At 33.9% G+C, this 23,500-nt stretch overlaps 1 protein-coding gene across 1 annotated transcript in view; it reads left to right on the top strand.

The window, feature by feature from the left end:
- Positions 1–20,135, top strand: part of Myo10A (unconventional myosin 10A) — a 105,527-nt gene extending 85,392 nt beyond the window's left edge. The window contains exons 24-33 of the mRNA XM_090104977.1: positions 2,163–2,512; positions 12,339–12,597; positions 13,464–13,618; positions 14,132–14,270; positions 14,741–14,869; positions 15,680–15,904; positions 16,346–16,624; positions 17,302–17,481; positions 17,692–17,842; positions 19,554–20,135. Coding sequence (XP_089961103.1) covers positions 2,163–2,512; positions 12,339–12,597; positions 13,464–13,618; positions 14,132–14,270; positions 14,741–14,869; positions 15,680–15,904; positions 16,346–16,624; positions 17,302–17,481; positions 17,692–17,842; positions 19,554–19,570 — 1,884 coding nt within the window. The 3' untranslated portion in view covers positions 19,571–20,135. The remainder of the gene's footprint in view (positions 1–2,162; positions 2,513–12,338; positions 12,598–13,463; positions 13,619–14,131; positions 14,271–14,740; positions 14,870–15,679; positions 15,905–16,345; positions 16,625–17,301; positions 17,482–17,691; positions 17,843–19,553) is intronic.
- The last annotated feature ends 3,365 nt before the right edge of the window (positions 20,136–23,500 follow it).

Here is a 23,500-nt window from a genome sequence, read left to right as displayed (position 1 = left end):
ATCTCCTTTAATCATAGATTCAATTTAATCTATACTGATATTATGAACCTAAGTTTATCTTGTGTATGTGTGTGACATTCGTGATGTTGACAAACGAGCAGCAATAAAAATAGTGTAAAAGAAAGAACAAATATTACCTTCTATAACAAGCGAAAATGCCATATCAGATAGTATATAATGGAATACAATCATCGGGGCCCCAGCAGGGCTCCAAAAGTATCAAATCCGGTCTCACTACAGTAATATCGCGTGCGCATAGTTCGTTAATTATACGCGCTCACTGTGATGAATTCCTTAAGCCGTATACGCACTATTTGTTCAAATATTTTCTTACTAAACTGATATTCTCGCAATTTTAAAAATTCTACGGAAGCTGCTCTTGATTACTTGTTTTTAAGACTTCTTTTGACCTACTTTTTCATTTACAACGTTATTTATGATGGGCGATAAATAAAAGTTCAGATATTTATTATATGAATTTTTATTTAACCGCTTCATTTGCATTACACAACATACAATAGAAATGTAAGAAAGTGCAATAACTATATTATGTACGTAAATAATGTCTTAAATAGGCTTGTATATTTAAAGTAAATCATCATGTTTATTGCCTTACTATACACACAAAATCTTGCCTAAAATATCAAAAAATTCAAAAAATTCAAAATTATTTCTTTCTTTCCTTTACATCAGGTTTTAAACAAATTTGTGATTGGAACACTCCTAGTAAGCAAATAAAATGCTTGTGTCAGGAGGTTCCGCTCTTCCTTAACACTATTACAGAAACAGAAATAAAACAATATGAATGAATACAATGCAAAAACATAAAAGAAAAGAAAGAATTTAATAAAATCTCTGTGTGTGTATATCGGTACCTAATTTTTATTAATTATCTAAAGATAATTTAACTAAATACCCAATGAGAATCGGTCTTAATATTAGCATCACTAGTTGCAATAAGAGAGTTACAATGTATTGCAATTTGCAGCATTCACGCTTTCCCGCTCTACGAACTTATCTATTTTACACGAAACACTAATTATTAACCCTGGTTTGACTTTAAAATTTTAATATTGTAGACTTAAAGTGCTGTATAGGTACAAAATAATTGATTAAATCACGTGTCCCATATTGTTATAGAAATTTCTCCCACGTTACAATTATTGGAACAGCTGATTGTTCGTCTACTTTTGTTTGTATTTTATTTATTAATTTACAAAACAAGTGTTGTAAACCTATATTTAGACATTTTATATCAATTCTCTACATAATAATCCGGAGAAATCCGTCTAATAAAAAAAAATATTCAGTATATTGTTATATATTCTCACCAAAGTCGTTTTTACATGAGTATAAGGCCCAGATTCACAGTCGTGACTTTACTTTATCGCAAAAGAGTCTTCACAAAGTAAACTTTGTATGACCGAAGTTTACTTTCAACATATTTAATTTCAGAGACAATTGCTTGACTTTCCTTAGAAAAGTACGGCCTCAAAGTAAAGTACAGGGAAAGACGTGTGACTGTTAGTACATTATACGCATAATTTATGTTTTTGAGAACATATAATTTAATTAAGTTATATTTCCATATATAATAACAACATTATTATTTTATATCAAAAATTAATTGATTAGAAAAAAACAATGTAGGTATTACGTGGATTTGCAATAATAATTATTGTCAGTCAGGTAGCAGTTTCAAATCCGTTATAACAAGCCAGGGCAGGGAAGATTGTTGTAGAAATATCAAAAACCGGTAGCCACAGCAAAATTCGTCAGAAAAATATTATAATGTTATAAGACGTAAACGAAGCAATGCAACGATCAACAAATCAACAAAAAAATGTCACTCAAATCAACATGACGTTTCGAGCTATAACCCAACCATATTAAAATGCGTTTCTGTTCTAGGAAATTAGTTTAAAATGAAGGCCTACATGATTTATACGCATAGTCATGTAAAGTTTACTTTGAGACCAAAGTCATGATTATCGACTCCTTAGCCTTTACTAAGTAAAGTATAGTTTTCGGAAAGTAAAGATGAGCTTGACACGACTAAGAAATATATTTTTCTGTGAAAGTAGATCTTTCCATCAAAGTAAAGTAAAAGTGCGATCTGTGAATCTCGGCCTAAGACTTAATGGCTTATTCTCTTGTTACAGATACAACCAAAACCAACGTCGAACGGCACCACAAACACGAAAGAGAGAATACCGGAGAGAGAAACACGCGAAAGAGAAATTCGGGAAACCAGGGAAGCGAGAGAGTCCAGAGAATCGAGAGAATCTCGCGAATCAAGAGATTCTAGGGATTCTAGAGAAATTAAAGATACAAGAGAAATAAGAGAGAGTAGAGAGGAATCTGAGATAGAAAGACGCGTGAGCCCACCGCGGGAGAGAGAGAGGGAGAGGGATAGAGATAGGGAACTGCGGGAGGAGCGAAGGGAACAGCAGCATGATGGACGACACCCGTTGCTACAGTTTGCAGTTGATCACTTCAGACAGAGTCCTGAGTGAGTATACTTTATGTTTTATCTGTAAATATATTTGATGTTTAGTTTTATAGCATTCAAATGGTTTATAAATGAGAAAATTATAAAAAAATCGAACACGAGGCAAGATTTTGCTTTATGGCAAAAACCAAAACCTTCTTGAAATTAGCTGGAACAAACTGATGGACACAAATTATAATTCACAATTTATAAGTATTGTGTATTATTCGTGATAGGGTCAACAATCAATTATTTTTTTTGTGCACACTGTAGCGTAAAAGGCCTTGATAGATTCTAAACAGGGGTCAATTGATTCGTTTAAATCTTAAGAATGACAATAACCACATCAGAATAAAAATAAAAAGATTTTAAGAAGGTTAAGGTACTTGAATTATAAAAGTGTTAAGTAATATTCTACTACTAACATTATTGCTGGATATGTAGAGCGTCGACCGAGGTTTCCTTAGTTCTGAACTAGATGGCGCTCTATAAAATTTTATATGTTTCTCACTTTAAAATTTTGTTATAATACTATTTCAACTACAGTTATTTTTTTTTGCAAAAAGCAATAAATGTAGCAGTTGTAGTGTTGTATCTTTCGTTTGATAAACCATCAAATGCAGATTGGGGAAAATTAATTATAGTTTCTCATGTTTTAAACGGTTACAGATATAAGATTGAGATCGATTTTCAGCATAATTTTATAACAAACTAGCTGTGCGCCGCGGTTTCACCCGCATTGATCCGCTCCTGTTGGTCTTAGGGTGGTGAAATATAGCCTATAACCTTCCTCGATAAATGGGCTATCTTATACCGAAAGAATTTTGCATCGGACCAATAGTTCCTGAGATTACCGCGTTCATACAAACAAACAAGTATTGATATTGTGTACATTATTTTTGAAAAATTATAATTACATGGATATCAATGTCTATGCTCTTAAATAACATCTCAGAAGCACATCCCCCCTACATTTCGCTCACTCCAGTATCTAGGCCGGTACACACATTGTTTGCGTAAAACCGTGGGTTCCGCACATTTGCATTGAATGTGCAATTACAACTTTTATTGTAGACATTGCTAGGGTTGCCCTGATTTCCCGGATTCTTTGAGTTTACTGTGTTGGCGTGATTTTAAGGGTCAACAGTTAACATATAGAATTTTACACAGACTAGAAGAATTCAGTTTTGATTATTTTAATTTTAGAGACTGAGAGATGACTTTTCTGTTTTTATAGTTTTGTTTGCGTGAATATTTTCTTTGGTTAATTAGTGATGCTTTTTTTTATAAGGATACTTATTTAATAATTTTCAAATTGTTTTCCGAGTAAATTAGGTAGGTAACGAATTTTTAACAGTTTTCGATTTAGCAATTTTCAAGCTTTCGCTTATACATATAGCTATCGGGTTCTCATACTGATTATACATAATCATCATTCAGCAAGGTCCACCATAATGCTAATTTGACAAAATGCTTTGACAGACAAATTATGTCCCAATTTCCACGGCACAATGGTGTGTGTCATCCATTGTTGTGATCAAATCGATGAGTTGTGTAATTACTGTTCAATTAAATACAAAATAACAATTATGTTAGTGTTGGCAATTATCGGCGTAGGTCAAAAGTGTTGTCAAATCAGCAAAGACTGATTTATTGTGGAGAGGAAGAAAATAATTGTGAGGTTTGCTGCAATGGTCAATACTTCAATAGACAAATATTGAAACAGCTTCTGTAGAACAGATGAATAACATATTATGTCTAATTGCTCAAAAACTATAGGTACCAGATATAATATTCTGCTTGGGCTTAATTGGAAGATCGATTATTGCTGAGTTTCCTGAAACATAATAGCAGAACAAAGCAGATAAGGACATCAGACAATCGAACCAATGTAATTTTGAGGAAAAGATCATAATTGAGACCCGACAGAATCAACTAAGGACAAATGAATGAGATGAAATAGCCTGCATTATCAACAATTATGCATTGCAAACGGCTTAAAAAAATAAGTGCATCAGCGCTGATAAAGTGACTGTCTTAATTCTATGCTTTTGTTTCCAACGAATTTAGATTTAAATCCAAACATAATTGTTCCACTTTTTACATAATGCGATTCGGTAACAGCGGCCAAGGCCGGAAGACAATGATCCGTAACTCTTGGGAAAAACTGAGCCCTAGTTAGCAGTTAGTTAGTACTTAGTAGTGTGATGGTCCCCGTTCGCGCGTAACGCGTTGACAGTTGATGTGCAGCCATGCCGTGCGTCGCGTTGGCGCGCTTGCTGCATCGAATGCAAGTATCCGACGCTGTCAAAGTGACAGTTTACTTTTTTTTTTTTTGCGACGAGGCGACGAATGTGTGAGCGTTTTTGTGTAAGCTTCTGTGGTTTTCGGAAAGTGGGTTGAGTGTTAAGTTTAAAATTAGGTGTTGTATTGGTCTGAGTTTATGGACTGATGTCTTTCCACTAGGTTTTGGAAGTTCATCACTTAGTACCTACTACCTTACTACGCATTCTTATTCGTATTTTTATGTAAATGTATTAACTTCATGTAATCGCAAAAACCATTATTTACAATGTTGTAATTTATAAATAAAGAATGTAATGAAAGTTTAAAAAAGTGCGTGCTTAAATAACCTAACATCCATATTCATGATGTAATTACCCATCTTCCAATAAGCGGGCAAGAACATTGAATATCGCCATGTGAAATTACTTCCTAGTACATAATTACAGTTGTTAAGAATAGGTTCAGGGCTGCCAACAAATTTTTTAAACCAACTTTTAAATTAAAAATTTATTAAACGGGCTTTAAATAACCATTTGAAAAAAAAATACTTGGTAAAATTATGTTCCACATTTTGTAGATACCTTTTGGCTAATTGAGGCAACCATGCCTCGTACATCTTTTTGGACTGATGACCCTGCATTTATAGTTACATGAATTACAAGATATATGTTATAATCATATAATTATGTGAAAGGAAGCGTTTTTTGTCCTTTAAAGATGTGTCAGGAAAACCTATCTTATGTAACTCTGACATGGCATGAGAATATTAAATTTGGACCAAAAGATAATCAAGATATTGATTCGACTTAACAAACATACGACATGTAAATTACTTGGGTAACTGTTACAAAAATAAACCAAAACAAAAACTGTAGATACTTTCTCACATTAAAGTAAACAAAACTAATACAAGTTTAAAAGTAAAATTTAGTTTCAGTAACGGTCACGTAAAAAACTTAGTGCAGGTTTTACGTAACATCTTTTTGGTGTCAAATAGTAAGTTATCCATAGAACTTTTATGTGATTTACGTAACTTTACGTGTGTCAAAGTACGGGTAAAACTTTAGCCCATTTAGGTATACCTAACCCTTTTAACTCTTTGGTGATTATTTTTGCAGCAAAGAAGTTTGTGTTTAGCCCTACTTAAAATGTAAAAGACGTCTATATTATTCGGATAACAGCGCAGCGTTAGTAGAGATAAATTATTCTGTGATTATAATTAACTAGCTTTCCGCCTGCGGCTTCGCCCGCGTTTTAAAAAAAACCCCGCATAGTTCCCGTTCCCGTGGGATTTCCGGGATAAAACCTAGCCTATGTCACTCAGAAATGATGTAGCTTTCCAACAGTGAAAGAATTTTTCAAATCTGCCAAGTAGTTTCGGAGCCTATTCAATTCATACAAACAAACAAACAAACAAAAAATCAAACCTTTCCTCTTTATAATATTTGTATAGATTAATAAGAGTGAAGCATCACTTTAAAATTTTTATTTTCTGATTATAATGATGGACTTTCGTAACACATTAGTTAAAATCTTATATTTTATGTCAAATTGAGATATCTGTACCAGTGTCTTGTATAGCATAAACTAACAGTTTTTTTAACTCTTTGTCGCATCCCTAAACCGCCAAATAATTGTTGTTTCATGTATAAACAAAGATCGAAACGTATTCGTTTCGATCTTTATGATCTATATGATCGTTTTAAATGCAAAATATATAATTGATTACGCTTTACTTTCGCTGTCCGCGACCAGCGCGTTCAGTTACCGGTCATCGGTCGGACGCGACGGTTTTACGTCCGATACCGATTCGAAAATCGATAATCGCTTGTTATTTAATCTGTGGAATAACGGTATTACGGTCATAGATTATCTGTAACAGTTGAAAGTTCACAAGGCTATGTGCCAGTCGCTTAAATTGTGATTTCGTGTGTAAACAATAAGCGTCTTTATGTTTGTTTGTTTACGGTTTAATTCCGTCTAATATGTGATTACGCAATCTAGTTTCAAAGGATTAAGGCTTGATTTGATACTTGTTATAATTAACTAACCTTGTAATGACGGAGGAATGTCGAAATATATTATTTATATTAATTCCCTTCTGTTTTTGATTAAGGTTTATTATTAACTAAGACTAGGTACGTTTCAGACGTTGCCATACCAAAAAAAAAAGTATTTCGATTTTCCCGGCAAAACATTTCATAATTAGAAACAACAATCTCTTATTTTATTTTTGTAACATTTCTTTAAAACCAAGTAATTAAAATTTTTAAATCTAAATTACAGTGAATAAAAGATATAATTAACAGTACCGTGAATTAAAACCAACAAATGCATTTATAGGAAGCTGTGTATAGTGTTGTACCATATCGATAATTCAGACACTAGTGAAGTGAATAATGTCGATAAAACAGGAACAAATGGATGTGGCTGAAATGTCAGGAGACAGTTTATCTTGTGATGCAGACCCTGATGGGGATGATGAGGAAGTTAATTCTCTATTGTAAGAATCTGAAGTTTATACACCTATACTAGAGCGAAGTCTAATTTTAGTAAATACATATATTAGACGCTCATACTCACACAAACAAAAAAAAACTTTTGTTTGTTGTTTTTTAGTTCAAATTTGTAATATTTTATCATTGATCACAGCATTTGTTTGCTAATTTTAAAATGATCTTGTATACATGCCACATTTAGTGAATATCGAATAACAATCGAAGCTTTTTGGCCTTTTTTTTAAATAGAGTATCATTATTATGAATGTTAATATGTACATTATTATGAAATGCTACTAATATCCACCGACTATATAATACTATTACTATTACTCACACTCCTGTACACAGTACACTTTCCGATCATAAATCATAAGGGTGCACTCACACACATCAGTCACCGTCACGGCACGTCACCGGACAGGATTAAAAAAAAATATGTATCAATAGTTCTAGTATGACTCTGTTCCCACACGACAGTCGCCGGCACGAAATCTATCAGTGACGTCACCGGTCAGGCACGTCAAATAATCTTTCCATACATGTATCATACTTTTATCCCCACTCACCCGGTGCCGTCACGTCTCAGTTCAGTCAGCGTCGTGCTACCGTCAATAATTGCTACATGTTCTCTAGCGTGACACACGTCTAATCACTGACTAACCTGATGTATGTGTTCAATGATTCAGTCAAACCGGCGACGTGACTGACGGACAACATGACGGCGACTGGTGTTTGTGGATACGTACACAAACCGTCACCGATCAGTCATCGGTGACTTGACGGTGACTGATGTGTGTGAGTGCACCCTAAGCCGTCGCCCTAAAACGGTCTTAATTCATTACCGCTGAGTCAAGAACAATTTCTCTCGCTTTCAAACGTTATGCTAATACGGTTTCTAGTACTTCGCCCATACTTACACTTCGCGTAATAAAGCTCAGCTGTTATTGTATACTGTTCTAATAAAATAAACAAATTCTGACATTCAGAAAAAAACATAGAGCATATCGACAGTGAATCGATACATAATATACTTTTTTATTCTATTACTAGCGGTCCGCCCCGGCTTCGCCCGTGGTACATAATATTTACGTTTTCTCTACATAAGAACCATCCTCGTACTTCAAGGAATATAATAAAAAAAGAATTATCGAAATCGGTTCAGCCGTTCTCGAGTTATGCGCTTACCAACACATTTTGCGATTCATTTTTATATATAAGATCTATAACATTTTCCATTTACCATGTTTTGTGTTCCTTCGTAACTAAATCATGTCAGGTTATGAGAGATCGGTATTATTATGATGCCCTAAGTTAAAGGAGAACTTGTATAATATTTTTATAAGTTAGTCTCACATAACCTAGTAAATCTAGAAGCTAGATAGTAGTGGTCCTCAATCCGTCAATAGCTCTTGATTAATGATAAGTGAACCACACATACCCTATAGACTTATAGAGGCAATACATCAATGCAACTTCGATTCTGAGTTCAGGAAAAATATTGTTTGTTAAGAAAATTACCACAATTTGCTCTGTTCTTATTTGGAGTGATCTTAATATATATAAATCTCGTATCACAATGTTTGTCCTCAATGGACTCCTAAACCACTTAACCGATTATAATAAAATTCGCACACCATGAGCAGTTCGATCCAACTTGAGAGATAGGATAGTTTTTATGAAAAAAAACGTAAACATGTAGGTACCACGGGCGAAGCTGGGGCGAACCGCTAGTTTTATTAAGTAAATAGATTTAATAGCTTTTCCAGAGCCAGAGTTCATTTTGAGTAACTTTTTAGTTACTCAAAATATTTATAGAGTTATTTCACTAAAACTTTTACAAAAAAAATCTAATCATTCAGTGTCCTATTTAGGAGTTCGACCGGCCCTTTTCCTAGAGGTCCCTGATTTATTAATACCTACAAATATTTATAAAGAAGGTATTTATTTTATAACTTTATATAATTATAACGTGCGATGTCAGCGAGGCAAAAAGCGCATAAATTGGATTGGTTACGCTAAATAAACGTCGTGTTTATTGTTATATTACGCATTTCCTGAATTCCGGAATGCGGATACTTTCTATTGCTAAGGTTTTGTTTGTTCTTTGTGTTTCGGGAAATGTAAACAAACTTTACTTTTAAAGGATTGTGGGATTTTGGGTTCATTTTTTTTATGTTATTACAAAAATAAACTTCGCGAACCGTGATAGTAAAAATGCCATGCATTTTCGTTTGAAAAGTATTGTTAGGAAGTTGTCAATATTTATTTAACTTGAAGCTCTGTTAGAAGAGCTTTTGCAAAGAAAGTTAAAAAGGAATATCATAGAAAAGAACTAACAAGATGCCTACTCAGTTTCTATTTTCATAATAATAATATGTTTGTTTATATTTTAGTTTGTAGAGCAACAGCTCTATCTTTATAATTCTTACATCGATATTCTTTTATCATGATATTGGAAAACACCACAAAACAAATTATGTATATTACAAAACGGTCTACATAGAGTAAAAAAGCATGATGTAATAGCGTTTATATTCATGGACTGATTTCAATAAAATTATAGGATAGTGCACACCATAGGCTGACAAATTATAGGCCTAGTGTACACTGAAAGGCCAGTGGCTGAGTGTAACCTAACCACTATAATTTGGTAACCTTAACAACAGATCAAGTTAGAAATTGATGTATTATAGCCTCTATACTTAAACTTTACGCAATGTATTTAAGTTTTATGCTGATAACTGTTTGAAAATTTTACTTTTCCTCGTTATTACTTGTTTCCTAACGTATAATTTATATTTGTTTTAAATGTAAAACTTTATTACGCAATTTGGTGGGGTAAAATGACCTGTATTTTCAAAATGAGTTTAATCTATTTATCTAAAATAGTAGATATTATAGTACTAAGAAACACAAGGCGTTTTGAATATTATATTATATTTATAAATATGCATGTTATACCATATTTAACTTTTTCTAGTTTATTGTTACTTGGTAGAGTACAACAACACAAACATAAATTCATTAAGTTGTTAAGATGTTATATTCGGTTTTTTGTGTACTAAAAATTAAATTATGTGATTTTTATTTTTATTTTTTACCATTAATGTCGCCTTATGTAGCCGCAAATTTTGAATATTAAGTTCCTTATATTTTTAAGAATAGAAAAGGTACAAAAGTACAGTCATTAACAAGGCATCAGTTGGAATGCTATTATATATCAATTTATCAAAGATATCACATAAACAACGAAAATACACAGTAATTTGTATCGTAAAACCACATGTAAAACTGTCATACCAGTATGATTTCTAAAAATATGCGTATTAATTTTCATACGTTTCACTTTCTATCAATTTATTCATATTTTTAATAAAGCGTTGGATATCTTAACATATTTTATGTAATAATTTATTATGCATAACGCCATGCTTTCATGGTTTCTGTGACATTAATATATCCTCATAAATATATGGGTGATATTTGCATATTTGATTTTGATATGTTTATTAAAGTCGGTTAGGTGCGGGCTTTTGTGAAAACTAGATGCTATAGTAGGTAGTAAAAGTTTTCTTTACGGTGTTAATGTCGCAGGCAAATTGTATTATTTCGCCGTTTACAAAAGCTCGGCATTTTGTAATATTATGTCGAGAATTCGTAATTAGAAATTGTTCGTTTGGATAAGGGGGTGGGTTAGGTTAGGTTCGTGTTTTTAAAACCACACAGAAATAGGAGCCCCACGAAGTGAGGCTACGTCGGCTCGCGACCGTCTTTTTGTAGAATTTTGGATAAAGTAAATCCTCAGCATATTACAAAATGCCGAGCATTTGTAAACGGCGAGATTATACAATTTGCCTGCGACATTAATACGACATTTTAACAATTTTATCTGTTTCTTTTCTGTAAGTCTGGAAGTCAGTTACCTACTGTTTATTTTTTTAATTATTAGGATATATAGTTTTATAATTTAGAGGATTTTGTTAGGTCTATATTTATATATTGTATAATGTCTCCAATTACTCTTATTTCATAAATAATTTAAAAGCTTAAGAGGTGAAAGGGAAATATAAAACATTGACTTGCATTTAATGCTAAAGAGAGAAAGAAATCATCTGAGTACAGAAAAATACTTTTATTCTTATTAAGATTATAATGGTGAAAGCTTATCAACCTGTCTGTATTTTTATTTGTCAATTACACCGAAATTAATAAAGAGAACATATTATGTTATTTATATAATAATTATGTTTTAATATATAATTAAAATTAAAGCAAACAGTTGTTACGAAATATGAAAGTAATTTATACTATTACTAGTTTCAAAGTCTTATAAAGATAATAATGAAATTAGAAAGTGTAAATTTCAAAGAATTATTTATATAAATTATAAATGTTATATAAAGTAATGCTAAAGTGTTATCACTGGATTATTCAGCTAGACTGATTAAAAGATTTGAGGTCGAGACGAGGATGATACTGCAGAACTGTGCTTTCTAATTTCACAGCGTAATAACTAATACTGTTAATTGCACTTGTAACATGTGTATCGAGTTTTTATTTAACAACTTATTTAATATAATGAATTAAGTAAATATTATATAAATGCAATTTTAAAATATGTATTGGGTAATAAGGAAAGTAATTATTTTAATAAGTCTGTGTCTGACCATTATTTTTGTAGGAATAATGGTAACCTAGTTATTCTTTGAAGTCCATTTTATCACCATAAAATGAATTCATGAATTTTATCACCATATAGGGCCCGACTATGTTAGGTATGTATTTGTTAATGATATACTTACTATATTCGAGAAACTACAGCGAAACTTGCATTGTTATTTTACCCACTGTCAACTATATGTTATGTTAAATATACTACATATAATTTAGATACTTTATTCCCGCATATCTTTAAAATAAATGATCAGACTTATATTATGTACCTTTGTTTAAAAAAAAACCTCCAATCAAAATATATTTATGTGAAAATATCACAGACACTTATAACATAAAAATCGGAATACTAGAAAAATTCACTAAAGCTAACCTTACACTTACAGATTAGAAGTCCTAAAAGCGGACTCCTCGCTCAAAAGCAAAGCGAAACGCAACGAATGGACATGGAAAGCCCAAACAGACGTGGTCAAGTGGCAGGCGACACCCCTCAGAGCTCCACTACTGCGCCTCCCTGCAGCGCTCGCCCCGCCGGCGTTGGAATGCTTTACTTGTATACGGGCGTACTGTGGGGACCTGCAGCCGCCTGAGAGGGCCCTGCATCAGGACCTGACTGAAGTCAAATGCGTGTATACTGTGCTTATGGTGAGTGTCTCGCTGTAATATGTAGTGATGTTGCTATGAAGTATATTTCTTATATTTTTACGAATTCAGACAATAGAGAAGTGAAAGGTATATAATATGCTTCTGAAAGAAAATTAGCTCAGGTTTAGAAAATAATTCATAATATAGCTTTTCTTTGTTTCTTTATGAGCTTACTTTTCAATAGACAACATTGAGTTGTATTCGACAAACGAGAAACGTTTAACACAGATAGAAAATATTCTATCGGTACATAGATTTTAGATATCACATAGATTTTTGCCCATTCCAAATATTCATTCTAATTTACAGTGTAAACTCTATATAACGTCACTTAAGGGACCGTGCATTTTTCGACGTTGTAGAGAGTGGTCGTTAAATGGAGAGAAAGGGAAAATTGCATGATTGCTCCCGAGACAGGAATATTATTTTGACATTGCCTATGAAACCATGTTATCATCGCTTGATCAAGGTCTTCATATTGAGGTTTCTTCAATTTTTTGGCAGATCGTCCATTTTCTTCGGCATGCAGAATTTTTCTTTATTTTTCTACGACTGCATTTCTGGGAATCTTCGGTATGTCAGTAAAAAAGAATGTACACAACTACATTTTCATTGATTTCGGCAACTTAGTCAGTACAACCTAGTCCTAGTTCCTAGTGGTAATGTCTTATTGTGGTCGTTATTTAGAGTGAGCGTGATGCTATATGGAGTGTATTATTGTATAGACAACAATATAAACCAACCAAAGTCGAGAAATCTTGACGTTATACGGAGTTTGACGTTAAATGGAGTGTCGTTATATAGAGTTTACACTGTATATTTATAGTTGTTACTAGTCTATATATAAATAACCTCTTATACCACAGCACTGCCACTCGGTACCTGAACTCCGCGACGAGGTATACTGCCAGCTGATGAAGCAGACGACCTCAAACAGATCGCAGACACCAGACTCGTGCCAACGCGCCTGGAGACTCATGTCCATACTAGCTGCGTACTTCACTTGCTCTGATACCCTCAGGTGATAAGAGATAAGCGTTTGATACAGTTGCTTTTGAAAAAAGTCTGGAAAAAGTTTCTTATGAGGTGTTCTTGGTAGAAAGTAGGTTTTTGAAAGGTTGTTGTGTAATAATAAAGGAATAAGCTATAGTGAAGAATTTGTTTAATGAGTAAAAAAGTTACGTTTAACTAGGTGTCGTGCAAGGGTGGGTATTGGGACCATATTTATATTATTTTTTTGATAAGGTTACTTATAATTTCCATTATTTGGATAGAGGTTAGATTTCCCCACTTGAAAAAAAAGCTGGATAGAGGTATGAAAACGCTTCTATTGTAACTTATTTTAAGTAAAGATATAACGCAAGAAGAAAGAATTATTCTTTAGATGTTTTTCAACGCTTTTGACATAATACAACTTATTTTATCAAATATTTCACTATTGGTGTTATTATAACCGTATTTTTTTGTTATAATATGAAAAAATATATCTCAATGTTGCATCATCTCTTCAAATTATGAACCATCTTTATTCCAGGCCGTTCCTAGTAGAATACCTATCTGCAGCAGCAGCAGACCGGCGCCGACCGTGTCAGGGAACTGCTGCCGTCTGTCTCGCCAACTTCCGCAAGACTATACGCTGTGGGGGACGGAAGAACGTGCCGAGTATTGAGGAGGTGAGGATAAAATATTTATTTTGGATATATTGTACAATTCACGTTGGAAAAATGTTAATAAGTTCCCTCATCTATGAGTTAACTTTTATTTTGGAAATCAGCATTTAAGAAAAACAATTTGCAAATAACAGAAACATATCGGACGAGTTAGGGTGATAAAGTAAATTAAAATATGTATTAAGAATAAAATATTACGAATCTTATTTTCATTACGGAAAAATAAAAATGAAACGTAAAAGGGTTTTCCCTCCTGATAGCGCTCGCATTGCATCGCTTAGAAAACCTGACCGGGTATCTGCCAGGTGATAATATTAATTTCTCTTATCTTTTTCTACAAATTAGTGTAAAACCAAAATGAAATTAGTATACTTAACACCAAAATGATCAATCTTTCTAAGGTTTTTTTTTAAATAAAGTTTGATCTTATTTCAAATTTATTGACAATGTTTAATATCAAGTAATATTTGTAGGTGACAGCAGTATCTGCAGGTCGATCAGCTCGTCGGCAGTTATACCGGTTGCCGGGCGGTGCTGAGCGCGTTGTTAACACACGTTGTGCGACCACAGTACAGGATATCGTTGATGAGCTATGTGATCTGGTGAGTGTCATACATACACCACTAAATGTACACTAACACAGGTACATACACTAACACATACAGTTATACATTAACCAATTCATAATACAATAATGGAAACAAACATTAAGAGAAGTACATTCGCTAATAAGTGACTTAAGCAAACGTACACTCACTATAAACACAGGCACTTATACATCCATACTAATATTATAAATGCGAAAGTAACTCTGTCTGTCTGTCTGTTACTCAATCACGCTTAAACTACTGAACCAATTTGCATGAAATTTGGTATGGAGATATTTTGATACCCGAGAAAGGACATACTAGGCTACTTTTTACCCCGGGACATAGGATAGGTTTTATCCTGGATATCCCACGGGAACTATGCGGGTTTTTCTTTGACCGCGCGGGCGAAGCCGGGGGCGGAAAGCTAGTTTATAATAAAAATTACTTTATGGCTATTAATAACAGTTTAAAATTTACTAAAATTAACGTGACTGTATTACGATTTACAAAAACTTTAAATTTCACAGACTGACTGATTGCTCTTGCACTTACTGCACTTTTTCTAGATTTTTTTCATGACATGCTAATATTTCCCATAAAATACAAATTTTGTTAACATTTGTCATTCTTAAATTCATAAGGTCACTAACATAAGAAACGGCAATGCTTATTAACGTCTATGATATTTCGCTAACCTTCTCTTCTAGAAAAACTTCAATAATATACCCTGCAAACAGAGTAATTGAATTTGATATTTAGTGTTAGAGCATTCAAATGTTTTAAAACTTTATAAACAATTATATGACACCTAAAATTTCCTAGATCGGCGTGCGCACAGCGGGCGAGCGAGGCGAGTTCTCGCTATACTGCATAGTGTCGGGCGACGCTCTGACCATGCCTCTAGCGGGTGATGAATACGTACTGGATGTGACCACAGAGCTGCAGCGGGCACATCATCCCTTCTACCTTATCTTTTGCCGCTCTGTGTGGCATCACCCCCTACGACCGGACGCCCCGCCGTTGTACACTGAAGTGCTGTTTAATCAGGTAATACTTTTGTGTTATCGTCAAGTTGATTATTATCACCATCATGATTATAAGCAACTTCATTGTTATTATCACAGTCATATAATAATATTGTATCAACACCTTCGTAATTATGATCATAAACAAGTTCGTAATAATTATCGTCACCATACATCTCATTTGTAGATCTCATCACTTTCAATTGAGTGTTGGCGGTTGGGTATATTATTTATTTAAAAGTAATTAGAAAGAAACTTAAATTTGTTTTTTTTTAATCTCTTTTTTTACCTTTTTATCAACAGATATAAAGTAGTAATCTTTATGAAATTAACTACACAATCATTGCAATCATTTAGATTCTAGATGATTAATATTTCGCTAACATGTCTCTACAATTTCTCAATCATCTGTTAACCATTCAGAAACAATTGAAAACCATTTCGCGTTTCCAATTTATCTAAGGTGGCGCCAGACTACCTAGAAGGTCTGCTCCTCGTCCTCCCCGGGGGCGGTCCCCCCGCAGCCAACGTCCTCCGCGACGCAGCCACCGTCGCAGCCCTACTGCATCGAGCCGCAGCCCTAGCGGAGCCCCCGCACCCGCGCGACCTCAAGTTCTTGCTGCCGAAGCCGCTGCTGGCGCTGCGGGACCCCAGACCCAATAAGTGGGCCTCCTGGGTGGCTGCCGAGTGGCCGCAAGCGAGGGCTCTGTCCCCACAAGCTGCTAAGTCTAAAGTGTTACAGGTGAGATCTTAGTTTATAGAACTAATTTCAGATTTAACGGTGAAAAATAAGTAATTATTTAATTACCATTGAAGAAAGAAATATATGTCTTTGAAACAACACTATAATCAGTAAAAATAAAATTACAAAATGTACATCCAAAAATACTGTGCGGCTCGTTAGTTAGTAATAGTTGTAGCCCTCACACAACACTGATTTTCAGCAACCCATAATATTTAGATGGCTAAAAATATAGATATTATTAATATTTGTACGATAATTAGTTAAAAAGTATCGCTAATGAGACCTGCGTGCAAGAAAAAAATAAATAACAAGTGCATTAACTTCCTTCACGCGTTTGACAGAGTTAATAATGCAATTATTCGTAATGTTATTTATTATACGTTAATTTATTTGTTTACATTCAATTAAGGATATATTCACGTATCTTCAAATCCAATTTTATGCAGCAATAGTTATTGTTTACATGTTAAAAAATATTTTTTGTTATGGCATCCCGCAAGGTTCGTATTTGGAGCCCAACCTATTAATAACAGTCGTTGATAAAGGAATTGATGATTATTATTGTTTTAAATCAGAAATACACACTTTTGTGTATTATCATATTATATTTAATTGTAATATTGACTATTTTATAATTTTAAGAGGTATTTTAAACTAAATGTCGTAATTTGCAGGTGCTATCCCGGTGGCCGCTGTTCGGCTCGTCGTTCTTCGCGGTGCGGCGCGTGGGCGGCGCGGGCGAGTGGCGCGAGCTCGTGCTGGCGCTCAACCGGCGCGGCGTGCACCTGCTGCTGCCGCACTCGCACGACACCGACACGCACTGGCCGCACGCCGACCTCATCTCCACTAGGAAGGTGAGCTGGTGCCTCCAAACGGCGCGGCTGAAACTGATGTTTTCTCAGATCTTCGAAATTCTTCACTATTTCGTTATTATCATCAACATCGTCATCTACATTCCCATCATTTTCACTTACATTGCTACATACTGCAATTTCGTTCAATTTAATTTGTTACACGCTATCTATTCCAACGTTAACACTAATTTCACACAATTCCTCATCCAGGTGCGCTCCGAAGACGGCACATTGTTCCTGGACATAAAGTGCGGTTCGCTCCTGCAGCAGCGCGTGACGCGGCTTCAAGCGGAGCAGGCGCATGAGATAGCGCGTCTCATCCGTCAGTATATCGCGCTGCAGCGGGAGCAGCGTCATGACGGTAAGCAGAATGCTACTGCGGAATCTTTCTTATATTTAAAATAAATAAATGAAAAATAATGTTGTGTGGTTTTATGAAACCACGGTAAAAGTGAAACTGTTCGAACGGTTCCGAACACTGCTTTGTGTAGCGCATGTCGCGTGACGGTCGGCTGCCGAGTAGGTATACCTACTCGGCAGCCGCGATACACGCGACATGCGCTACACAGACCAAAAAGTTTGAGATAGGGATGTAACGATACATGATTTTGCCGATACGATACCGATACCGATATTTGTAGTAATGTATCGGCGATACCGATATCGATGGCTTGGTAGAAAAATAAATAGTGAATTATGCATAAAAAGTTACCAACATTTAACAGAGACAACTGTTAATCGTATTCTTTTAAATAAAAATGCCAAATCAAAAAACAACAAAACCATTTATTTTAGTATTATTATTTTACGAAGTCAGTTAAACTTTAAGTAATACACATACAATCAGTACCTAATAAAAGTTTACTATTGGTAAGGTTTTTTCAGAAAACATAGTGCGCACGCGCGGGCGGCCTCCCGCATCGTTCATTGGGCGCGGGTTTTTGAATTATTTGATATCAAAAAAATTGGTTGTTTGTAAAGTAGGTTTACGATCGAGATGTTTACGTGATAACATAATGCAGTGGCAGCGCTCGGGATGAAACGGGAGATCGGTCCGTCTCTCTCTCGTTATACCTGCGATCGCGCTCGTGAGGTTTTGGTGTGACACAAGTTTATGAACATGTCACCCGACTAAAACGATTTTAAAAACGTTATCACGTTAAAAATTAAAAAAAATTCAAAATTATTTATTTCTTTCCTTTACATAAACAAATTGTGATTTGAACACTCCTAGTAAGCAAATAAAATGCTTGTGTCAGGAGGTTCCGCTCTTCCTTAACACTATTACAGAAACAGAAATAAAACAATATGAATGAATACAATGCAAAAACATAAAAGAAAAGAAAGAATTTAATAAAAAAATATCGGTATCGGTTGATTTATTATCGGCGATACCGATATATCGGCTTGCCGATATATCGGCCGATATATCGGTATCGGTATCGGTATCGTTACATCCCTAGTTTGAGACGATGGAATAAAAGTTTCACTTTAAAATAAAAATCATTTATTTAGTACCAATACATTAACATAGCACAATTTAAACTCGACGACAACTTAACTACGAGATAAATAAAACGAGATAATTAAATTCCTATATAAAGAATATCAAAAATTTATTTAATTTCATATATTAAACATACTTAAAATATATCGTCATTAAAATGACCGTTAAACGTATCAATTCGATTAATTACATTCATTGTTGCAAAAAATCCTTCACTGACATAGTACAAATCTTCATGCACGATCGTGTTTTTATCTAGTAGACTACAATTATTATAAATATACAACATAAATAAACTTTTCTCTCTTTCATAAAATAGTGAAAATCTTTATCCGTAAAGTAACAGTTCATTAACATACATAAGAAATAATGTTGGTCCTAGAGCACTTCCTTGTGAGACACCTAGTACCTGTGCTTGTACAATATATTGATCATGTTATTGTTATTGTTAAAACCTTTCTACAAACATACATAGATAAAATTGTAGTAAATACATCATAACTAATCCTATATAAAGATTTCTTTGTGTTTAACAAATATTTATTTTATTTATTTATGCTTACAGATATGAACAGCCAGTAAGAAGGGACGAGCAATCAAACGCACAACGATACCTCAACATTCCGTCCTTGTAGAGTAAAATGATAATAGGATTTTTGATGCGATTTTCCAGATTGTGTAGCTCACTTCTATTTTCATTTTAGTCATGATATATATAGTTTAGTTAAGCGATGTAATATATTCGATAATTTATCTTATATTTAACCAAAAACATGTCACAATTTCTTTTATCGATTCTTTCTTTTTCTATCTTAATCTTTTTTAATCTTCCTTTCTTTCCAGAAATAATAGTGTATGGAATTCGTATTATTATATTATAATATTGTTATTTCCATAGCAAAATATATTTTGTATGAAATATTTATGCATGCCCTCCGTCTATAAAGGTGCTATTTACGAAAACGCGAATAAATATATAACATGTTCATGTAACCCAGGCCTTATTTATAGTCTAGATAAAAATCCAAAGACCAAATAGGTCGGAGTCATGTTTATTATTGTTAATAATTAAAGATAATAATAATATACGATGTAATTATTATGATACGAAATGTTTTGTAGATATCAATAAAGGTATACAGTTTTATATTGTATTTTATTTCCTATCCCTTTAAAAATAAGTTACTCCTCAAAACGTAAAGTTTAGGTGTAACGGGTTCAATTCCCGTTGGGGACTAATATAAAAAAGTCGGAAAATAAATTCGATCAGTGAAACAGATATGATCCAAAACTTACAAGCTGACACGAGATTAGGCTTTCAAACCAATCTTTTACTAAACTTCACAGACATAAAATCCACGGTAGATCGGGATTTAAAATTAGGTAATACTTTGTGTGAGATTGATGATTGATTATCTTTCCGTTTTTAAATACGTATTGAATTCAATAATGTCGATAGGGCTAAAATGTTAAAACCTTATCACACCTATATTTACGCTTACTTACTTTCAAATACTTTTTTTTTTCGGTGCGTTAGATTTATAATTTTGGTATTTTGGGAAAGTAAAAAAGCACTACTTATCCTACTATCCTCGTATCACTATCCTCACACATTTAATACTCGTCATTATATTTTGATATAAACAAAGCACAAACTGAAACATACATTTACATTCATCATAATAGCTAATAAGCTAATGGGCAGGTTTAAAAAAAGTGTCACCCATCCGATTTATGACTGTACCAACCGTCCCTTAATGCTGCTTCATGTGATAATATTATAATTCCAAATTTTTAAGCGTATTAGTAAAAATAGGTATAATGTTTAACTCAAATGCAGCTCCAAAAATATGACTAGGTACGTAAACATATGCACTATGCAATAACACTAAAAGGATAAGCTGTTGTCTGAGGTTATTATCATTATGCGCCAAACATGAAAATTTTTGAGTTTATAAAATACACGTCATAATGAATCTTCTCATAGGAATGAATTCTTTCATTACGATAACAAAGTAGCCTCCAAGCAAAAATCATACCATAAAATTTCTCTGTTGACACATGAGAGAAAGACAAACAAAAAGGTACACTTTCTTGTTTATAATATGTATCAGTAAGACTAGTAAGGACATTATAAATTCTACACATCACACAATTTTTTTTGGATTACATAATCCAAAAAACTTGTGTGATGTGTTCTTGTAATAATGTCGTCTCTTTATCAAAGGCCTCAGTTTAAAAGCCTTCGTATGTTATTAGAAATAGCAAGCAAACTCCACATCTAGTTCGCATACAGAAAATTTGGCTGAAATTTAAATTTATTCACACTAAATAAGGTCGTCACAAATAGAAACGTTTACATACAACCCTATAAAAGGAAGCGCTGTAGTGCGATGCGCGAAGGCTGGCCAATTCTCACGCAGTTGTAAAAAATGTCCTTTGTTTTCATCAAGGCAATCTCACCACTGGCCTGTGTATGTTGAATCTGTCTTTGCTGAATGGAAAAATATCCGATGAAGGTATTTAAGGTGTACAATGGACAAACATCAGCATTTACTATACAAGTTCTTTATAGTATATATTTTACTAGCGACCCGCCCCGGCTTCGCACGGGTGCAATGCTGATACTAAATAAACTACAGGAAAACTGTGAACGTTGTATATAAAAACATAGCGGCCCGCTCCGTCTTCGCACGGGTATAAAATATATAGCCGGGCGGCCGGCCGGTACCGCCGCAAATGCTACGTCCCGCAATTTTTAAATCTGTAATATCTTCGAAAATATTCACTTAAATCATACGGTGTAAAGGCCCATATAGATCTATATTAAATGAACAATGTATTGAAGGTATTTAATTGGTTAAGGATTGATGCTGTATTGGTTAAAATCGCATCGAAAATTAGCCATTATTTGTCGTAAAAAGTAAATGACAAAAAAAAGTTATTGTGGGTTATCCATAAGAGATAGACATATACCATCGCGGACTTTTCTGTAGACCTTTTCAATGTGTATAATACTTAGTACATTATTTTGATAAAACTCGTAGGGTTCAGCCTGCGTTTGCAATGTAAGCGGAGAAAATGTAATTTTTTACGACATCACATTAGAAACCTCAAAAATAACAGTACTTCTCCACTATTTAAGGGATGTTATTATACATATAAACCTTCCTCTTGAAACACTCTATCTATTAAAAAAAACCGCATCAAAATCCGTTGCGTAGTTTCAAAGATTTAAGCGTACAAAGGGACATAGGGACATAGGGACATAGGGACAGGGAAAGCGACTTTGTTTTATACTATGTAGTGATTTACCTCCGATTCACATTATGGTACAAGTTACTCATAATATTTCCTTATTGGGTACGAAAAATATAATGTGAGCCAATTCTCAGACCTACCGGACACGCATACTTAAATTTACTACATACATAAAAATCGGTCTAGAGGTTTCGGAGGACTTTAGTTATTATCACTGCGATTATCATTTATTCATGTATCTACTATACTCCCAAATGCTGATACCTAGTTACTTCCGGGATTTTTCTCGTTTAATTCTATTTTTCCTAATTAAATTACACGTTGGTGACGGTCACAGCTCCCGCAGTCGTTGTTAGTAGGTACGTTACATTAAGGTGCCTTTATATGTCTAGATCTGACCCAAGTACTGTGAAATCGTTCAAAATTATGTAGTTAAGAAGGTATGTTATTTATGCAGTAAATATTGCACACATTATAATCATAAATTATTTTGATCACCGACATTATAGTGAACTAGCTGCTCCGCGCGGTTTCACCCCCGTGGCTCCACTCCTGTTGGTCGTAGCGTGATGACACAGACTAATAATAATATACTAGGTGATGATAATATATACCTATAACCTTCCTCGATAAATGGGCTATCTAACAGCGAAAGAATTTTTCAAATCGGACCAGTTTTTACCGAGATTAGCGCGTTCAAACAAACAAACAAACTCTTCAGCTTTAGATTAAACATAAACCTTGATAGTTACTGATATAACAATTAGTTTAAATGCATACAAAATGACGGTAACAACACGAATGTGTACGACAATTTTATTTGCGGTCAATAAACAAATAGTTGTTATTAAGTATTTTATAAGAATAATTAAGTCGCCCAAGAACAAGGCCCCGGCGTGAGAATCAGTCGCAGTCACACACGTCAAATGTGTCGTATCATTTTATTATTTGCATTTTATTGTGAACAATGACTGTGATTCATGGGCTTAACTACAAATTACTGTGTATTTCATTTTAGTTATTATACATATGACGTCATTTTGATGTGATTTTATGAGACATATAATAGGACACGAAGGTATCGACATTGAATATAATTTTTATTGGAATGGTACCTACATAGGTTTTATAAGTAGTAAGTATATTGGACGATTAAAATTATGAAAGTGTACAACAGCTGTGAGCTGTGACACCAATATTGAATTTTACTAAGTAAGCGTTCTGTAAATTAAAAAATATATCTAAGGTCGT

Source organism: Colias eurytheme, chromosome 8 (genome assembly GCF_061535395.1).
Source record: "Colias eurytheme isolate Ceu_HAF_F1 chromosome 8, ilColEury1 Martin Lab GWU primary, whole genome shotgun sequence".
Classification (NCBI taxonomy): domain Eukaryota; kingdom Metazoa; phylum Arthropoda; class Insecta; order Lepidoptera; family Pieridae; genus Colias; species Colias eurytheme.
The sequence above is the reverse complement of the archived record's forward strand: the minus strand, read 5'-3'. Positions and strand labels throughout refer to the sequence as shown.